This window comes from Crocodylus siamensis, chromosome 3 (genome assembly GCF_052110815.1).
Source record: "Crocodylus siamensis isolate JL-2025a chromosome 3, ASM5211081v1, whole genome shotgun sequence".
Lineage (NCBI taxonomy): Eukaryota > Metazoa > Chordata > Crocodylia > Crocodylidae > Crocodylus > Crocodylus siamensis.
In genome coordinates this window covers 219,827,583-219,849,758 of record NC_143397.1, presented here as the reverse complement: position 1 = coordinate 219,849,758, position 22,176 = coordinate 219,827,583, and the positions used below count along the sequence as shown (strand labels likewise).

The 22,176-nt window shown below is 45.5% G+C and overlaps 1 protein-coding gene across 4 annotated transcripts in view; it reads right to left on the bottom strand.

Annotated features, from left to right (window-relative positions):
• CPQ (carboxypeptidase Q) overlaps nt 1-22,176 on the bottom strand; it is a 309,733-nt gene that overhangs the window by 40,754 nt on the left and 246,803 nt on the right. For all 4 annotated transcript variants that reach the window (XM_090040396.1, XM_090040394.1, XM_090040397.1 and 1 more), the window contains one exon: nt 16,564-16,765. In XM_090040396.1, coding sequence (XP_089896522.1) covers nt 16,564-16,765 — 202 coding nt within the window. The remainder of the gene's footprint in view (nt 1-16,563; nt 16,766-22,176) is intronic.

The following is a 22,176-nucleotide window of genomic DNA, read 5'->3' as shown; positions in this document are numbered from 1 at the left end:
AATCTATGTCAAATTGCTTAGGTGCAATCCTTAGGCACTTCTGTTTTGCTCTGACAACTTCATAAGCATCTCTAATGAAGCTTGAATGGAACAAGTAACTAGAAGCCCTAGTTAACCGGTACCTAAACTCTTGATAAGTGTATTGTTACATTACACTTGGCACACACTAACCGCACTTACAATGTTCGTGTCCAAGTATTCAAACAGTGAAACATTTGCTAAGTGCTCTCATGGTGTAGCAAAGTTAGGCCTTTTCCAATGAGGAGTATCTTCAGATTGCATTACCCAACATGTGTTGAGCTAACATCGGACTCCTCCATGGAGGTAACACTGGGGCAGTTGCAGAGGGAATGGGAAGCTGACAAAGCTTCCTTACCTCATTGAAGCCTTACACAGGCAAGGGTCTGCCCACTGGGGTGGGGGGAGCCTCTGGGAGTCATTTGTTGGGCTCCCCTCCCCAGACCAGGACCTTGCCAGTTTAAGGCTCCCATGTGGTACAGGACAACACCCACGCCACAACTCCCAGCAAACATCTTATTGGGCTCTCACTGGTCCCGCTGCAGTTGAGTTCTGTCAGTTCAAGGCTCCAGTGTGGTGCAGGGGCTTGAACCAACTTCCATACTATGCTGGTGTCACTCCCAGGCCCTATACCACACCAGAGCTCTGAAATGGGTCTGGGTGCCAGTGTCACCCCCTGTACCCACACTACACCAGAGCCTTGAACTGGCTCCTATATGATCCCAGGGTTGAATCCAAAAATCAGGTGATTTTCAGTCTCAGCCCTGGGATCACCTTGAATGGGTCAAGCATGATTCCAAAGCTGAAAAACTAAAAATCAGCTGATTTTTGGTCTGAGTTTTGATCTCAACCCTGGGACCACCCTGGACATGGTTCAAGACTCTGGTGTGGTACTATGATCTATACTGAAATTGTAGTAAGCATTAACATTCAACTGCTCAGAAAACTTTCTAAGTCACATTAATGCTTACTACAGTCTAAATATAACATGTGCTAAGTATAATGTGTAACAATACCCTAAGTGTTTTGTTGGGTGTTTCCAGAGCATGCCTAATGCCTGTTTTATACTGACAGCATAAACAGAGGATGCCACGGTCACTGCTGAACACAGAATGGGATGGTGACTGCCATTTGCCCAATAAGCTAGCGCTTAGAAAATTCACCCAGGAAGTAGATCTGGCTTCTAGGTTACCTTCATCCTGAGGGGATTCAAACCCAGATCTCCTACCACCTATGAGATTGCCTTAACACAGCGGCTTTCGAACTGCGTTCTGTGGAAACTTGGAGTTCCACAAAAGGCCATGAGGGGTTCTGCAAAGAGACTGGGAGTAGTGGTGGAGTGGGCTGGGAGCCGTGGCTCTTTGTCAGCTCAGGATAGGAGTAGGAGTTCTGAGGCAGACGAAGTGATATAGAAGAGTTCTGTGGCTTTAGGAAGTTTGGAAACAACTGGCCTAACCGACAGTTTGTAGCTCCCCTGTGAAGAGGGAAAACATAGGTTCCAGACCACTTTGCATTTTACATTAATCAGCCATTAGTTAAAAAGCAGAAATATATCCGGAAGCAGGAACTGGAACTCAAGAGTGATGAAACCATTGAACAGTGCTGGATCTAGTACTGATCCTTGCAGAACCCATTAGAAACATGCTTGTTTGATTATGATTCATAATTGGCAAGCACTTTGAGAACTGAGAGTTAGCCAATTCTTAGTCCCATGTAACGAGTCTTCTCTCCATTCTGATTAATTTGCAGGTGGTCTTCTTGGAGTGTCCAGCACTACCACACAACAGTTTATTTTTATTCAATGTGATATTGATGTAAGTGTAATTTGTGCTCCAGAAATACAATCCACGGGTTTTAATAAGGTGCTGTTCCTAAGAAGTAGCCTTTTTTGATCCACAGACATTGAGAGAAAAAAGTTCATCAGCCCAACCAACAAATATACCTAATTTCTCATGGACCTTACCAAAATGGAACAAACAAACAAGCAATTTAAAAGAGCGTTGTTTAACTTCTGTACTCTTCCATCTGGCAGATCTCTCCCGCCCCCGGCTTTCTTTTGGAGCACAAAATAACACAGCTTTGTTCCATTTATTTCATTATTTGTGCATTAGCATCAATGAAACTGGAACAGTTCTGGGAATAAGATTTGTTTAATTAACTTGTACTTTTAAACTACATATTGCTTCACAGCAACAATAAACACTACATGCTAATGTACGACACTGTACTACTTTTTAGAAACAACTAGTCACATATGAAATGAATAATCCCACCCACATGAATACAGTGTAGTTTCCTGTTTGCTGAATAGTAAGAACACAATATGCCTCTCAGCCAGAAAAGGCCACCACACCCAAAAATCTCTAAATGACCTATTTTTTTCTCCCATGATTAAATGGAACATGGATCAAGCCAATTCAAACTAATAGAATTTGTCTCCTCAAGACAAAAAGCTGACCTTCCTACAGGAAAAGGGTGTTCTAAGGATCGATCAGTTCATGTTGTTTCAATTTTTGAGACCCTTATGTTGTTGTAGTATATTATTAATGGTTTTACCTTAATCTTGAAGTGGGACTACAGCAACCACTTCATGCCCAGTGGGAGCTTCATGCGCTTCGCAGACTGGCACTGGCACTTCTTCCACCGCGCCCGCCTCAACTGACTGCCTCTGAACGGGGCCGTCCACTTCGGCCACTGGGACAAGAGGTGCCTACAGTGCGGCTACGCGGTAGAGACCCTCCCCCACGTGCTGTGCAGCTGCTAGCCGCACACGCCGGAGCCTGCCAGCTCCGCCACAGCGCTGTCCAGGACTGCCTGGTGAGGGCCATCCTGGCCACAGCAGGGGAGACCTCTGTGAACCACACTGTCCCAGGCTGCGAGAGTACTCTGATGCCACCAGACGAACCACCAGCGAACCAGACCCAGAGGGAACTGCCTGAACCTTGCCTCTACACCAGATGGACTTCATTTTGAAAGGATTCATCAGCAATGGATGATCCCGCTCCACCTGAAGAGGACCCCCATGATGAGACTCTATATAGACTGAGACACTTTCTTTGAACCAGTTCCTCCACCATTGCGGACCATTGTAACAGGTTTGTGTGTATCTATCTTCTTTCTCTCTCAGCGTCACGAACCTCCTCCCTCCCCTTCCCTCTACTCCCGGGCTTAGTTGGCTAACATTGTATTTCCTGTAACCTAGTTGCATTCCCCTCCTCACCCCCGTCCCTCTAATGTTAGTCCCCCACTCGGGCGATACATATTTCCCGACCGGCTTTGTCATCTTTTTGGGATTCACAATCCTAAACATTTATTATTAATGGTTTTATCTTAATCTATTTCATGCTATTCAGTTGGCATATAAAACAAGGAATAACAATCATTTTGACTGGCGTGCACAGAAGGAGCAGTTATCAAATGTATGAGGAAGAGAGAAATTTAAGAGCAACTACTGCCAAAAAAGTAGAACTATTAGAAATTACAACAGTCTTTAAATCAGTTTAATATCAGTGTTCACTGTGAAACTAATGAGGTCATTTAGGACTACCACAATGCTTAATGAATCAGAACTATTTCTTCTATTCTGGGTTTTATGAAAGCCAATCAAAATTTTGGAGCCTTCCAGCTACTAAATTTTAGTAGCAATGGAAGATTCCTATAAGGCCTGCTTCAGTCTTGAAGAAGCTAAATGGTATGTTATACCAGTTATTAAACTAGTGTGTCACAGTCCTTAGCTTGTGACTACCAAAGAAACACTCCCAATTAACTTATAGTACAAATGATTAAAAAACAGAGAATAGCCATTAATAAAGGAAGAAAACTGAAGTTATGTAGCACAATTTATAATTCAGTTTTACAAGTAGTTTAAAGTCCTGGTTTAACTCTGATTGCACCTATAAGCTGATAACAGTAGTGGTTTCTGTTTAGAATGAGAATCCTCACCTTTTGGCACTATAGCTCATAAGGAAAAATGAAGTTCTAGTAACAGTGAAAGTCACGTGCATGCGTACATGTGTGAGGTGACTGAGAATTAGAGGGGCCATCTACTTTTATATAAAATGGTACAAGATTTACTAATTGGTTCATGACTTTTAAATGCCAGAAAGGGCAAACTACCACTAGCTAATCCAGGGCTGTCCAACTTTTAAGTAGCTGGGGCTGTACAATCCCATGGGCTGCACCAGGCCAAGGCACAGCCTCCCAAGACTGCATGCCATGCAGATGCCTTTTTCCCCGCTCCTACTATACCAAATGCTCACACAGGCACCACCCTAAAACTGCTGCACAGGGTGACACTTTCACACCATTTCAACACAGGCACAATGGCATGGTCACACCTCATTTTCCCCACTGCACCCCACAGCCCTGGACTCACTCTCAGCTCCTCATGCCATGTGCTGTACTGCCACACTCTCTGAGGAAGAGGCAGGAAGCAGCAGTTGGAGGTGGGACAGGGAACCCAAAAACAGGGATCCTGTTGCAGCCAGAGCGATAGGGGGAGCAGCAGCAGCACCTGGGTGAGGGTCTGGGAGCTGCAACTTAATCTCTCTCAAAGGCTGCGTGGGGCCCACAGGCTGCCACTTGCACAACCCTTATATAATTTGATCTCCTGCATAACATACTCTTTGCAAACACCAGTAGGCGTTTATCTGATCCCTGATCCTAACAACTGCACCATCTGCTATACCACATGTGCATAGGTGGCGGTACAATTTTAGGATCAGGAATGAGATCCCCGTTGTACTCTTTCTGCTCCCCCTGCACTGACAAGCTGAAAGGCACTTACCCACAGGTCCAGGGCTAGAGCAAACATTCAGGTGACTGCTCCAATCTCAGGACCACACAGTGGGCAGAGAGGCAACTGCCCTAGTGACCTCTGAGACTGGTTTGAGACCTCAAAGCCAGGGCCAGAACCAGCAATTAGCTCATTGATGCCCGCGACCCAGACCCGCCATATGTTCAATTTAAGACACCAGAAAAACCTGCCATTAAAATGTTTTATGTTACGTAGAATGATGTAGAACATGTTTATGGTTGGCTTTCCATTTTATGGTACCTTAAATTTGGTGCACCTGAAGAAACCTTGCCATTTATGCCACAATTAACATGACAATTGGGACATAAATGTAACAAATAAAGGGGACCTAAGTGTCATAATAACCTTCACCCACCCAAATGATAGTGTGGAAAGAAGTCCATGATTAAATAGAAGATGGATCAAGCCAACTCAAACTAACACAGGAACATCACAAGTTCAGACACTGTGTCTAACCACTTAGTTTCATCCCTCCCTCTCTCAGTATTATTTTTACTGAATATTTGTAAGTGCAATATACAGTCTGTTTTCAATATTGCAGTTGTGATAGTTTCCTGTAAATTATTTTTAATGGCATCACGCTCCAAAAATACAATCTAATGTAAGTAGACTGCAGATAGAAAAAACTAATAAAGAAGTATCACAGTATGGATAGACCTGACTGACAATCAGACAGCAATAACAGTAAAGCCACAGCAGAATATGCAGAGTTCTGTATGTCATGAGATTAACTGCAAGGACTTTGATGGCAATTAAAAAAAACAAAGGAGAAAAGGGGATATGGCAGCCTTTGCTATGGATGTGACAAATTATGAAAGGTTAATATAGACAAAATAAACTGCAAGCATTTTAATAATGTACTATAAGGAAACCTATATGCAGCACACATGTTTGTAAAAGTTAAGTGCTTGTAATTTGTTTAATTACTGCACAGCAAGTCCTAATTCTTAAAGCTCATTTTTATGGAACAATGATAAATTAGAGTATAGATGAATTATTTTTCAGGTTGACACCTGTTCTAAATGCAATCAAGATTTTAAATGGCTGTAATATCTGAAATGGTTATAGTAGGTTAAGTGCCAAGCAATTAAAATTATTCTCTAAGTATGCTGCTTTACTATCTCCCAACTTGCATCAAATTTGACTTCTGCAAAGAAAAGTGCTCATGTATCATATATTGACAGATTCACAGAAGTTTAGGGCTAGAAGGGACCTCATGAGATCATTGGGCCCAGCCCTCTTGCTCTGGGCAGGAATGACTGCTGGGGCCTCTTATTTAGGTGACTTAAGACACAGAGAGACAAAACAAATAAAGTGGACTTGCTACACAGACAGTTGTATGACTGTGTGAAATTTCATCCGGCATTTCGTTTCGAAGCTGTTTTGATGCGTTTCAAGCCTGAAAAGCAAAATCAAAATGAAACAAAAGCCTACAAAACAGCTTTGAAATGAAACAAGAGAACTCAAAAAGTTTCGAAAGTGTTGGGCTGCTGCCAGAGCCTACTCGAGGAGGGTGTTGGGCCTGGAGCAAATCAATTTGTATGGGGACCTGCCCCCACCCCAATCCCATGCACCCTGGATGCAAAGAAGCTACCACCATCAGGGTAGCAAGTGGCCAGATGCGAAGCTGGCAGTGGCGGTGCAGAGTCCCCATGGCCACTTCACTTGGCTCTGCAGGGCCCCCCAAAGCATGGGGCCCAGGGAGGTCACCCCGATTCGCCCCCCCGGGATAGCCCTGGCTGCCGCTGGCCCCAGGCAGCAGAATCAGCCTCCTATTATCCAGCAGACAGATTGGGATCTTGCCTGCACCCCTGGGAGAGTTGCAGGGGCTGTGCTGGAGCCCACCTGGGTGTGCAGACCCCTGATCTGCCTGCTGGATGACAGGAGGCAGGAGGTCTGGGGCCATGGCAGCACTGAACTTCCCGGCGCTGGGTGCGGGCTGTGCCCAGCACCAGTCTGTCAGCTGGCACGCAGATCGGGGGTCCACAGCCCTGGGACGACTCCGGCACAGCCCCTGCAGCCCTCCCAGGACTGCAGGTGAACTCAGTCTGCCTGCCTGCTGCACTTTATGATTCTCCATTATAACCTATAAGTGAAACAGCATTGAAACAGCCAAAGAGTTTTGACAAAATGGAACAGAACAGTGCTTTCAAAACTAAATTAAACTCAAAATGAAACACTGTTCCACAGAAACGGAAGTCGAAGTGGAATGGTGCTATTTCGCACAGCCCTATTGAGCTGCTCTAACAGCTAAGCTTGTCTACTTTATCCTGCTGTAGGGATACAGAAAGCCATGGTAATTTAGCAGTTGTTTCAGGCAGGGGTAAATTGCTGATTTAGCTTCCACTTGCCAGGGGACACAGCAGGCACCATGATTAGCTGAGACATTGGTAAGAGTACAGCAGGTCCGGTCATGTGGCCAAGTAGATATATTTTGGAGCTTGCAGGTACATAGAAATGACTCTTACTGCTGTTACCATTGATCACCAGCAGGGACAGGAGATTCTTGTGGCTGCCTTTGCCTGGATAATAATAAAAAGGGACCTTTAACACCACTCTCCAACTTCAGGTGGAGAGGCACACCCAAGCCATGGGGTTTGGAGCATATGGTCAGAGGCTCCATGTTGCATTGTGATATTTATAGATTTTAGTCTAATCTTTGGTATGGCAAAAAGGAACTGCTATATATAAAATTAGAGGTCCAAGAGCCATTATAGTATGATTGAGAGGGTTGTACACACAAAAGAAGAGTCTGGCAGGATGTACTTGGAGACTAGCAAGCTCCATTTTCTGGCAGCTGGTTGGAACAGATTCTCTTTCTCCTTAAAGCACACTTCTTCCAAGAGTTTATAACCCTATCCAGAGATCTGCATCACTAAAGAGAATTCTTGGCACTAACATGGAAGATACACAACTCCAGTAAGGCAACCATGCTACTGCATGCTGCATCTCATCTGCTTTCTTATCAATTGAGTTAATGATATTTTTCACAAGGGCTTTACTTTCAAAATGCTGACAAAGTGCCCATTGTAACACTGTATAAATAGACGAGTAGCTTTCCTGTTATATAGTAGACCTAACAGCAAGGCTGGGGCCAATCCAGCAACTTTTTCCCAGAGTGCCCATCAAAGTGTCTATATATTTAAAATTTCTTATTTTATACTAGCCTCATAGGGAAAATGCCAGTAAAAATTGTTTACTTTAACTAGCCGGGTTCCTGAGTTTCACTGGACAGATGCTAGCTGGCACACTAAATTAATACTGGATTCTGATCTGTGGAGAGGGGTATTAAGGTCAGGTTAATGACTTGTTTATTCACTTCTGAGTGCAGAGAAAGATGCATTCTTCTTCTGATGTGATGCCACAGACATAAAGAGCAAATAACAACTAAAAGGATTCAAGGTGACACTGACAAAAAGGCTCTCACCTCTAGGTCAGTGTTCAAACTTTAAACATGTTTGTGGTTGTTGCATGACTTCCAAAAGATGTTTGATTTCCTAGGACAGACACTGGTCTCAAATTCAATTCAGTTCCTAAGCAGACAAGCATCTACATTATGAAAACTGCCACTACAACTCTTATTCTTGTTTATAGCATGGGCAGAAAGGACTGGATTTGAACCAAAGGTCCTAAAAATATTGCATCACTGTAGTGCTTCCCTTCTGTGGGAAATGAGTGCCAGCTCCTATGACCTATGTCTAAAACTCAACAATATTAAACTCTCTTAACAAAAATACAACTCTCCCTTCAATATATGCAGCATTATTATGGGTTACAGAGACTAAACGATCCAGCACATCTCAAGGCAGTAGCTGCCTGGTCCAGGATCAGGGCAAGAAGAGGTATGGGCCCTCCACTTCAGCTGTACTATGCCTGTCCAGTGAGCTCCTGCTAGGGCTGTGTGAGCAGTGCGTTCTAAGTTCACCAACTGGTAAAGATGGGGTTTGCCCAGAGCTCCTGCTTTTGTATGACTCTGGAGCCCAGGGGGGTGTATGCTTGTTCTGTTTTGCCTTTTCCTCCCTCCCGCTCCCCACTGAACTCACCAGCTTAGGAAAGGAGGGGATGAATGGCAGTGGCAGTGCTCATCCCTTGGGCACCAGTGCCTCATGAAAGGAGGGGCACTGACCAGACCCATGGTGAGAGCTTACATGCAACACAGCCAAAAGGGGATGCAACTGCACTGCCATAACCCCTCTGAATCCACCCCTGCATCAAGGCTGCTTCCTGAAGAGGAAGAGTAAAAGCATACTGGAAGATGACCATGGGCAAGTTTGCACAGTAAACTAAACTAGACAGTTTAGTATAGTGTCCAAAAAAAAAAAAAATCAGAATATCTGTCTACCTAGGATCACTGCAGGTTTTTGAATTCTAGAAACACCACATGATCCTGTTGTAAAATACCACAAAAACCCAACATATTGTAAGTGCTGACCAAGCCCCTACACCAAGCTGATTATCTTAAAATCAATGGCTACCTTAAGTCATAAAATCTCTTTTAAAGTAGATTTCACAGAATTAGAGTGCAATTGATGCAAGTGCCATGAAAAAGCAATATTATTAACAGACCAGAAATATTTTCAGCTGTTGCATGGAAACTTCGGTTACTATTAGAAACACAATATTTTTTGTTTTTGTCAAGATCAAAGTCTCTAAAAATCATTTGTAGACTTGGTTACAGCTATTTTCTAAATAACTGAGCACCTAAGGAACCGGTATCAAGCATTCAGAAGATACAAAATCCATCAGAAGTCCTGTATTTCATGGGTAGTACTATGATGCTCACCTAATTGTAAAGTTCTCTCATCCTAGCAGTTAACAGTATTACTATAACAAATCTGGGAACTCTGAATGGTTCTATTATTTAAGTGAAACAAGAGAGATAACATTTAACTGTAAATCAATGTAAAACCAAACTTGTAAAAACAGCTTGGATTCTCAGAAGCAGACACGCAGTAGTAGAATATGGAAAACACAAGTGCTATTGTTTTCCATGGGCTTTCCAGAATAAAGGAGAAGGAGGGGGATTTTAATTGTGGGAAGAGAAGCTTATCCCAAACTCTATTTAATCCAGTAAGGAAAAAACAATATAAATTTGTGACATAAAAAGCTCTTATTCTTATGCTTTTTATAACTGTTACAGAAACAAAGCATCCAAGTGTATCTTTAGGAAAATATTTAGCTGAAATTAATGAAGTGCCAACACATGGGCTGCTCACTTGAATTAGATAAAATTATAAAAGGTGTAACAGTATACTTAATTTGTTCTAATGTTGTTATATACCATAAGTACTCATTTGAACAGTGAGAATAATGAGGACAAGGTGTGAAGTTTGCAGACATTTAAAGCTTTGGCTCTAGTACAATGTGATACAATCTGAAACAGAAGATCTTTTAATAAGTCAATTCTTTCACTCCTCCTCCCCAAAAGAGAAAAAAAAAATCACCCTACATTGCACTTTGAGAATGCTCAGTGATACATAATGGGTAGTTCCCGGGAGCAAAGAAGAAAACAATTAGTGCTCTAAATTTTTCATAAAAATTCAATGCACTTTTTATTTAAAACTTAACGGCTCAATATTGGCAAGCTTTAGGATTATTTTATATTTTTTCCATAATGTAAATTTATATGCACTTTTTACAGTCCTTTCTTTATGTAGGCAGTTCCAATGGCTTGTGGGCCCCACAGGTCAGGAAATCTGGGTTCTGTTGTCATACTGGTCTCTTATGTATGAAAGTGTAGTAAGTTACTCTTCATTCTGTGTCTTAGGGTTACTCCAGCTGCCGTGTAAGAGCTCAGCACTGTTGTCATTATTAAGCGGAGAAGTAATTTCGCATCTTAAATCCTCCCCCTCCCACACACATACACACAGTCTATCTTATAATACCCTGTACCCCATTTCCCCACCAACACAGAATACTTGCCGCCCCTTTCCTCTTCTGGCTCCTCTGACTAACTCCGCTCCTATTCACAAACAGATTGTGTTCAAATTTCCTACAAAACATCACCCTCCTGTTTCTGGAAGCAAGGAACATCGCAAAGGAGGGGCATAGGTGGTGGGAAATGCTCCATTAGATAGCAGAATAGGGGATATTTAGATCAGTGCTGGTGGTTGGATTGTGCCCAACCTGTTAGGTGCACATGGAAACAGGCCTGTGTTGGAAAGCAGTACTGAGGAATTTATCATCCAGTTTAGTTCTTTCTAGTAACAACTCTGTGACTGAGAGGAAGCCCTCCCTTTTTCTGTATTGAATTGGTCCCTAGAAAAGTCCATTTAGTTTTAAGGCTAGGGACAGAAGTTACACACACACCAGTTTAAGTGACCAGAAACCAATTTAAACCTGTAGCAGAACAGAAGTTTAGCGCACTTAGACAGGGAGTATCACCTCTCTGGACCAGCTTGAGATGCATCTGTGGATGCATGACAAGCTGTGACTGGCCTTGCTGGCTGCGGTCTGGCATTGGTGGATCACGTTCATCTTGGAGTCAATAATGACTCCAAGATCCCTTTCCGCCTCTGTGCTTTTAAGGAGGGAACTCCCCAGCCTGTATGTATGCTGTGGATTCCTTCTCCCAATGTGCAGCACCCTGCATTTGTCTATGTTGCACCCCATCCTTGTCTCATCTGCTCACTTCTGTAGTCTGTCTAAATCTATTTGTGGCATCTCTCTCTCTTCAAGTCTGTCCCCTTGCCCCACATCTTAGTGTCATCAGTAAACTTGGACAGTGTGCTTTCCACCCCGTCGTCCAAGTCACTAATGAAGATGTTAAACAGTGCGGGCCCAAGGACCGAGCCCTAGGGTACCCCACTGCTCACATCTTGCCAGGTTGAGTACAACCCATCCACCACTACTCTCTAGGTGTGCCCCATCAGGCAATTTTTTACCTATCCAACTGTATAAGCATCAATGCTATAGTCGCTTAATTTATTGATGAGGATGGGGTGAGAGACAGTGTCAAAGGCTTTCTTAAAGTCTAGAAAGAAAGACGGTGACACCATCATCCAAGGATTTAGTTACTTCAGTGGAGCAGGGTCTGCCCTACTCATAGATTTCATAGATTTCATAGACATTAGGGCTGGAAGGGACCTCGGGAGATCATCAAGTCCAGCCCCCTGCCCAAAGGGCAGGAAGTCAGCTGGGGTCATAGGATCCCAGCAAGATAAGCATCCAATTTACTCTTGAAGGTGTTCAATGTAGGTGCTTGAACCACCTCCGCTGGCAGACTGTTCCAGACCTTGGGGGATCGGACAGTAAAGAAATTCTTCCTTATGTCCAGCCTGAAACGGTCTTGCAGGAGTTTGTGACCGTTCGACCTCATCATCCTTTGGGGCACTCTGGTGAACAGACGTTCCCCCAGATCCTGGTGGTCACCCCTGATAAACTTATAGGTGGCCATCAGATCACCCCTGAGCCTGCGCTTTTCCAGGTTAGAGTCCCATGGCTCTCAGCCTGTCATCGTAAGATCTGTTTTCCTGACCTCTGATCATGCGCGTGGCTCTCCTCTGGACTCTCTCAAGCTTCTCCACATCCTTTTTGAATTGTGGAGCCCAAAACTGGACGCAGTACTCCAGCTGCGGCCTCACCAAGGCCGAGTACAAGGGGAGAATGACATCCCAGGATTTGCTCGAGAAGCATCTATGGATGCACGCCAGCGTTTTGGTCGCTTTACTAGCCGCAGCATCGCATTGGAGGCTCATGTTCATCTTGTGATCAATGATGACCCCCAAGTCTTTTTCTTCTGTAGTGCTAACCAACGTAGCACTGCCGAGCCTATAAGGGTGCTGCAGGTTTTTCCTCCCAAGGTGGAGAACCTTGCATTTTTCGGTGTTAAACACCATCAGGTTCTCGTCTGCCCATTTGCTGAGCTTGTCCAGGTCAGCCTGGATCACCCGCCTATCTTCTGGCGTGGATGCTTTGCCCCAAAGTTTGGTGTCATCGGCGAACTTGGCCAGTCCACTCCTAACTCCAATGTTCACATCATTAATGAAGATGTTGAACAGTATGGGTCCCAGGACAGAGCCTTGAGGGACCCCACTGGTTACAGGGCACCACGATGAGTGACTGCCATCAATCACAACCCTCTGGGTCCGATCACGAAGCCAATTTCCCAGCCAGCAGATCGTGGTGGAGCCAAGGCCACAACTGGCCAGTTTGGCCAAGAGGTGATCATGGGATACCAGATCAAAAGCTTTTTTGAAGTCAAGATATATGACATCAATCTCTTCTCCCTTGTCCAGGTGATAGGTCACCTGGTCATAGAAGGAAATGAGATTGGTCAAACAAGACCTACCCGCAACAAACCCGTGCTGGCTGTCCCTTAGGATGTTAGCCTGGGCCAGTCCCTCAAGGACGGCCTCCTTAATAAACTTTTCTAAGATCTTCCCCAGGATAGAAGTCAGGCTAATGGGCCTGTAGTTAGCCGGATCCACTCTCCTCCCTTTCTTGAAGATCGGCACCTCTCCTCTGCTTCCTAGCTAGAGCACTATCACACCTCAGGCTGGCTGAGGAGGGAGTGGAGGGGGGGAACCCACTCCCCTGGTGGCACCAGACCCCAGCCAGGTGCTGCCTGGCATGGGGTAGGGGGGAAGCACATGGCATGAGCTTTACTGCCCCTGCCCACCTGGAGCTGGGAGCCAGGCTTGAGGAGGGGTCATAGCTGGGGGACTCAAGCTCAGGTCCCAGCTCTGGGTGGGTGTGGGGAGTAAAGTCCCCTCTCTAGGCTTCCTCCCCCTCGCCCCCACACTGGGAGGCACCCAGCTGGGAGGTCTGGTGCTGGGCTGGGGAAGTGAGTTCCCTGCAGCCCCCTCCTCAGCTGCCTGAAAAGCTGAGGAGGGGGCATGGCTGGGGGAATCAAGCCTGACTCCCAGCTCCTGGCACCCAGCTCCAAATGAGCAGGGGGAGTAAAGCCCCATCCTGCTGGCTCCCTCTGCCACGCTGGGCAGTGCCTGGCTGAGGTCTGGTGCCAGGATGGGGGTGCATTTTCCCCCACCTTAAAGTCTACAGTCTAATATTAAGTCTTGTAACACGGGGGGAATCCTTTCTTGGTACTCATGGTAGGGCTCGGGGAACTTTGCCAGGGGCTGGGAGCCTCCTCTGAGGCTAGTGGCCCAGGCAGCCCCTGGCTGGAGATACTGTTTCCCCTGGGGGAGACTGCAAGGTTGGGGTGGGGGGGGCGGGCATGTGCTGGGCAGCTGGTCAAGGATGAAGCCTGCTTGGGTGGGAGGAATGCTCTAGTGTCCCCCAGCTACTGGTACAGGCCCCTACAGGGACCTGGCTCCCTTTCTAGTTTCAAAAGTGAACTTGACTTCACTGTGTTCTCAGTTCAATCTACACAGTTCAGAGAAACCTGCAAAAATTGAATTGATTCAGTCTAGGACTTTTTGACTGTCTGTATTTATCCTAAAAGGACACTTCTCCTTTTAACCTTCAAAGTTTATTTTATCTGTAGAAATGTTTCTGCACCTCTCAATTTTCAAACATCCACCATACGCACCGAGAAGTTCTCATTTGCAAGTGATCACAATGAAATGCAAATCACCTAACTTCAGATGCTGGGCAGCTATGTGTGCACACAGAAGCAAGGAAGGTGGAGGCATTACTACAGCCTGTGGGAGGCTCTGACTCACTTCTCAGTTAAGCACATTGTTATTATGTTGGTGTAAAACATGTGTAGATCGAATCTAGGATGTGAAAATGACAGGGTTACAGTGGTTACAGCACCTTGGTCCCACACTTAACAGTCTAAAACTGGAACAGACAGACTGCCCACCTGAGGAGTCAGCTTTATGTTTTCAATCAGATCCTAAAAAGATGCTTCCCGCCTACTACAACCATCATACTTTAAAAACCAAGGAAAGAATTATCCAGATAAATCAAAGTGCCTGCCATTACGTTTTCTATATGTACTTCACAGATAAATGAAAAGCAAACAACTTCTTCCTTAAAATAAGGAGCCTATATTCCATACCTCACTGAAGCACCTATAAATCTTCTCCAAAGATCATAAATGAGATAAGCCAGTCAATATAATATGCGGGGGTTCCAAAACCTAGAGCATCTATGTATTTGTGACGGTGGTATGACAGGGAAAAAACATCAGAAATAAACTGCATCAGCCATAAACCATGAGAAAAAGAAGTATAACATGCTAAAACCAGTTAAGCTTCTCAAAATGCTGAAATGCAACACATTTGTTGTTATCGCAGTACTGAAAAACACAGTAAAACATAATTTAGGCTCAGATCCCAAGATGCATAGACCCTAGTGTCAATGTCACTCCACACAGGTAGAAAGGTGTATATGTTGTCTTGCAGGATTTAGAGCTTATTCTTATTATGAACTGCCTTGGGCTTATATTAGGGTGTCTCAAAGTCAAAGGCAAGAATGCTGCTCAGAAATAACACTGAGAATGAATGTAGAAACGATTTTAAACCATATTTCTATGAATTTTCTCCAATACATTTTAGTGTATTGTGTATTTTATACTTTGAGTAGTGACCTCCCCATAAATGTTTCCTTTAAATACATTTTTAAATTAAACAAGAGCATGTGAAAGGAGGACTGTACTTCAACATGAACTTCTTTTTTGCCCTGTTATAGACTAAATCACACAGAATTCTCTACTATTTTTAAACCATTGGTCTGGGAGAGATTATTATAAATCCCAAAGCCTAAAAGAAGATTTTAGACACGTTGTCCCATACATAATCTGAGGCATTATTAAATGGGAGCTCAAAATACACATTATGTCATGGCTCTGCAGGTTAGCCTTTAAATGATAAGCATTCCCTCTTTAGTAATGTTATTCAAGGAAAATGTTTGTTGTAGATGTCAGACTGTCAAAACCATATAGGAAATACAATCTGAATTTGAGATGTAACAGGCCCCTGGCACATGTTTGTTTAATGATATGATCGGATCTGATCCCAGAACACAATTATCGCACCTCCTGCCATGCTACATGTGAATAGCAGGAAACACAGTTGGTGTGATCCAGGATCAAATCCCAGTTGTGCCATTACTACTTGCTGGTACAAAGGATCAAAATCCAAGGCTCTACCTGGACCGGCAAACTGAAAGAGGATTGCTTGCAGGTTCAGCTAGACCAACAATCAGCTGGTTGTCAGCTGGCTGCCAGACCCCACTCCGACTGAGACAGCTCTAGTGCTGGTCTGGGGCTGACAATCAGCTGACTGTCAGCCATGCCTGGGACAGTCATAGCTCTGGACAAGACCCTGGACTCCAGTTCAAGAAGCATCAGGCTGCCAGGTAAAGGAGACTGGAGGCTCCTAGCAAGAGCTGGAGGGCTTCCGCCACTGGAAACTCTAAATTCCACTGGAAGCCTCTGATCCCCTGGTCTCAGCAGAGCTGCCTGGCATGGGACTCCCAGTTGCACACTGGCTTTTTAAAGATCCAGGCTGCAGTGAGCCCAAGATTGGGGAGGCTTCCCTGGAGTTGCCCCAGCCCAAACCTCTATGCTCAGCTTCATAGGTCAGCTCCAACATGCTACAAATTTAATTTAAGTCATGATACCAATAAGCCACAAAGATTTTAAATATCCCACATATATTATGCCAAGTTAAATTGGCTTTAACTTGTGTCTGGGTTACTATTTATGGCACAATTAACACCTTAACTGCATCTTATATGTAATGTGTACCAGGATCCATAGTGTAGGGATAGTAATGGGCCCACTTAGTCATCTCCCCAAATTGATATAACAGTCTCACCTGGTACTCCATCTTTCACCCAGTAATCAATGTCTGTTCCACCACCACTTTCATAAATATTTGTCACGTTGATAGGCTGCAACAGCTGCATGATCTCTTTCATGATGCCACGAGCTTTATCGCTGCCAGTAAAACCCAGGCCAGTTGGCATGAAAGTGCCCTCATCAGATTCCATGACAATGTCGAAGTTGGAGATGTTGCCCTGAACACATGAAACACATTTTAATACATGTTCTTTCTACTTTTAACCAGTAATAATAAAAACACCTTACATGTTCCTTTCAGAGCATGCACCATTAAAGCTAGAGAGAATGCAGTTGGGAGTACATATGAACCACATAAAATAGAAAGCCTCATTCTTCAAATAATGCCGAGATGGTGGAAGGCTACTATAATATGACCAGCCTGGAGACTTCAACTCATTGGAGTACTAATGGAATGTAGCCAAGTAGTCCTCACAATACCCCCTGATGGGGTAGTCAAGTTGACACTTGTCCTCATTTTCATTTCATTCACTTTCACCCTCTCCTTCAATATGAACAATACAAATTCTGTTGCAAAAAGGGAGGCATCCACAAAGGAAAGTTCATTTGAGGATTCCAGACATTTCCCCTTCAAAAACATTTTAAATATTTACATATTTTTCATTAACTCCAAGAGACACTTACAGGACTGCTACAGTTGGGGCTGGTCCTGCTTCGAGCAGGTGGTTGGACTAGATGACTTCCTGAGGTCCCTTCCAACCTTTATTTTCTATGATTCTATGACTTAAGTTTTTAAAAAACCTACAGAAAGTTCAACTTAATCTTAAAGGAACTCAAATTTTTAAAGGAAATTCTTTATAAGACAGATTGAATTTTAAGACTGAATATCATAGTTGTACTTGATTTCAGGGTATACAGTATTTTTAGCATTTATTTTAACTAGCTGGGATAATTTAGTTTCCAAAAGCCAGTTTCAAACAATAATGTTGCATTTGCCCTTCACGTAAGTTGGTGGGGGCATTCAGTTATTAAAACCTAACTGGAATAAAATATTTATGATTTTTAGAGGTAGAGAACTTCACCTTCTTTTGAGAGCCACTCAGCTATACATGAGAATTAATGCAGATTATGGCAATGCCCATTAGAACTAGCTATACTCTGAACTGCCTCAAAAGCACCTACCAAACTTTTAATTTAACTTATATAAGACTGGAGATATTACATCTATTCACATATCTAGTCTGAAAAGTTCATGGCGGCCAATAGTTATTGTTCCAAGAAAAAGGAGTTGCTGAACAGTCTGTGCTTTGAATAACAGACCCATGCTACTAAGAGGTTATATAAACTTCAGTTCAATAAAGAACCTCTCATACATTTCTAGTTCCAAAGTCAAATGGAATCAGTGGTAGCTATGAAAACAATCTCATACAAATATCACCACCTGTGCACATTCAAAAGCTTGTGCCATGTTTTAGAAACTGAGCTGCACAATATGCTGTGAGCACTCAATATACCTTTTTATTGTCCATGACTGCCTTCTAACAAGAGAAAATGATTGCAAACATGGCAGAGATAGCTCCTAATTTGAGAGCATACATGCAGTGAGTTAAAAGTGAGGGAGGGGTGTTTTTCATTTGTTTGCTTGTTCATCTTAATGAAAAAGCTTTTGAATGGTCTGAATGTAAGATGTCCGAAAAGTTCTCTGTTAGTTTAAATATATCCCCAAATGCTGGACCAGATGGGTGAACAATAAATTAAAGACCTATCAATACATATCTACTGCCACAAAAATCTACACTCCCCACAACCAAACTGTCTGAATCCATGGACCATAGACCATACACGTGTCTATCCTAGAATGTGCTATACCTCATCCAGTGATCCAAATGCAACTATGTGCGTGAAACCAAACAAAAACTATGCACTAAAATGAATGAGTACTGAAAAAAAGATAAAGGACAGACACACTAGCTAACAGGCAGGAGAACACTTTCCATATAAATATCACAACCTGTTTGAGCTCAGAGTTCTGGGTGTTCAAAGGAAATCTACCTAACACCCTTACTAGATGACCTGGGAACAGAAATTTATTAGCCTATTGGACAGTAAGGGTGTTGTTACACATTACCTTTCACGCGGTTAACTTGACTTGGAAGCATCCCAGGAGGCACCACTCTCAGTGAATACCATAACAGAGAGCCAAAGGCTCTTGTTACTTCAAGGGCAGAGGAGCAGCAGAGAGCCTCAGGTGGGGAAAGCTGCTCATGAGCTGCCAGAGAACCAGTACTCGGGGCGTTATTTATCACAGAACTAGCTGTGTTGCAGTAGCACCATGGACTAGAGCCTTATATAGGAGACAAATAGGAGCACAGCAGAGACGGGCAGCAGTACATCACCCTGAGGTTGAGGAAGAGGCTGAGCCAGCAAGCTGGATCAGAAAATGCTTGTGGCAGCTCTGAAAGACACCTGACCAGCAAGAGCCAGCGCCAGGGCCAGTGAGGTATATAAACACAAGCCTTGAGTCAGGAGGATCAGTCTAGCTCTGGAGGCTGCTGAGGCTCCAGAGCAAGGGGAATACAAGATCTCTCCTAAGTGGCACAGGGGCTATCCTGAGGAAGGCAGACAGAGTGCTGATACCCTACAGGGGAATATTACCTGGGGTAAGAGGAAGCCTTGTTATGCAGGCAAGGAGCTGTTGTTTGCATTTGGACCCATGGGGGGTTTAGTTTGCATTTACCAGGAGGCTTACCACTCCTGCTCCCTTACTTTCCAGACATTTGGGGCTCACCCCATGCCCCTGGCCCCTCCCAGAGTCCCTTGCAGTTCACCCCACCTGTCCCTGGTATCTTGGGACTCAACCCTTGCCTCCTGGTTTCCCTAGCCCCTTAGAGCTCACACACCCACTGTCCCACAGGGGCTCACCTGCAGCACCCCCATCATCCGGATTGAGGCCTCACCAGCTGCCCTTCCACTCCAACCTGGATCAGGACCCACTGACCCACGTATCTGCTTCTCCTCATGGTTCCTCAGCAGCTTCCCATTCACAGAAGCTTCTGGGGATGGGTGAGCCCCAAGTGGAAGTTCAGTTAGTAGGGCCCTAATCTAGACGGGAAGATGCCAAAGTGGGGCTAGCACATTCTTATCCAGACCAAGGGGTAGGGCTGTGTGAAATTTCTCTCGCTGTTTCGTTTCAACTCATTTCATGTCCGCAGGCACCACCCCCTTCCCCTTATTCTTCCTCAGCCTGGCACCCCTTTTGCTCCAAAGCCCCTGTCCCCCCAAAGCAGAGGCAGGCCACCCTGGAACAGTCAGGAAAAGGTGGACAGAAAGGGGGGTGCATTGCAAGGGTAAGTGAGATCACCGAGAGCATTGGGGAGATGCTTTCTGTGAATGGCCACCTCTTCTCCTTAATTGAGTGACCAGGGTTCAGGCGGCTCATGGTACTTGTGGCCCCATCATACCAAGTGCACGTATGCACAACCTTCAGCAGGACAGTGGTGCCTTCCCTGTATGAGGCATGCAGGGAGTACTTGAGGGAGGAGCTGCACAAGGCAGGTCCACAGGTGGTCTTACACTCCACCTCGGACATCTGGAGCAGCCAGGATGGAGATCACACCTACCTCTCCCTCACAGGGCACTGGTGTGACCAGTCAGGCCGTCGGTGGGTGCTCCTTCAAACCAAGATGATGGATGAGTCCCACATGTCAACAGAGATCATGGTGGTCTGTGATGCCAACTTTATTGGCATCCGCTGTGCGATACACAAGTTCCACCTCATTGTCAGGGATGCCTTGAAGAGACACAGGGCTGCTAGTGATGGCGTCAGCTCCAACAGCAAGCTCATTTCAAAATCCAGGCTACTTTCACTGGAGCACCAAGGCGCCGGGGGGGAGGGGGGAGGGAGATGCTGCAGGACAAACAAGCAATGCTGAACATCCCATAGCACAAAATCATGCAGGATGTGGAGACTTGGTAGAACTCCACACACCTGATGCTCAAGAGGCATCCATCAAATGGCCTTGCTTGGGAAGTTTGGGATCAGTGGCCCCTTTAACCAAGTTGAGTGGGGTACCATCTCCCAGATCTTGGTGGTCCTCAAGCCCTTCCTCGAGGCCACGGAGACCCTGGCCCTCCTTAGCCAGGTGATCCCTGTAGTGAGGGAAATTGAGAGTCAAATGGCGAGCTTTCAGGGGATCAATGTTCCTGGCTGGGGCAAGCCTCTGCCACCAGATGTCCAAGCAATGGTGAGCTGGCTGAAGGAGGGCATCAGAAAATGGCTCGATCCCTTGTGGTCCAGTACAGTCCACATTCTGGCTGCCATGAGTGACCAGAGGGTGAAAGGCAGTTTATGCAGCAGCCAAACCCTGGATCAGTGGACGGAGGTACTGATGAAGAGAGTCAGGGAGGCAGAATGGCAGAGGCGGGGGGATGTGGAACAGGGGGATCCAGTGTCCCATGCCAGTATGCCATCCACCAGCAAGTCTCCTCCTCCACTACAGGTGCTGCCAATGTGGGCCAAGGGCATGGCTTCCATGGTGGGGTCCAGAGGCACCAAACCCCACCATCAGACAGGTGGCACTCAGGCTTTGGTGGCTGCCTATCTCACTGAGGACACAGGGTGCTGCTGCATTACCCCTTGACCTACTGGGTAAGCTGCAGCCAGATGTGGTCAGATCTGGCCGTGGTTGGCTGGGACCACCTGTCCTGTCCACCGACCAGTGTTCCAAGCAAAAGCGTGTCCAGCATTGCTGGTGATGTAGTGACACCCCACCATACCTCCTTGGAACCTGGTCTGGTGGAAAAGCTGGTGTTCCTGAAGGTGAACCTCCTACTGCTAGGAGTCCCCAAGCTCCACGTGCAGATGGAGTGAATGCCACCCTCCTCACTCCATCCACACCTATTTCCTTTTTTCTTGTTTTTAAAACCATTTAATGCCCAACTCTAAGAGCTGGAGGGGGCACTCATTGCATCACCAGCAAGCAGGGGAAGAATATGTCCCTGCTAAGGTTCTGTGCCAGGAACTTGGAGGTATGGGCTGGGGCTACAGGGTAGGAGGCGGCCCCATGTCCTGGGCAGACCACTAAAACTGCATTCTGCTGGGGTCGTGAGGCCTGGTGGACTGCTGGTGGTGCAGCAGACCCAGGTGGTGTGGCAGACCCAGACCAGAGCTGAGGATTTCCCTCGTGAAAGGTAGGCAGAAGGTGACATAACCTCCAGCCACCATACACACACACAGAGTCCTGACTGGGGAAAGGCCTGAGGCTTACTTATTGCAGGCCTGAGTTGTGAGGCTCCAGATGAGCTCAGCTTTGCTGCCTGAGATACCTATGAGTGCCATGAGCTGCCTGTACCCTGGCTGTTCAACTAAGGAGAAAGGCTGGCCATCCACAACAAGCATCTCCCCAGTGCTCTGGGTGATCTTGCTCGCCGTTGCAACATGCCTCCCTTTCTGTCTGCCTTTCCCCCACTGTTCCAGGGTGGCCTGCCTCTGCCTTGGGGGGGACAAGGGCTTTGGAGCGAGAGGGGGACTTCCCTTTGGGTATACTCCCACTAGTGCCAGACCGAAGAAGAGCAAGGGTAAGGGAGTGGTGCCTGCAGAGATGCATCAGGCTCCCCATGCTGCTCATGT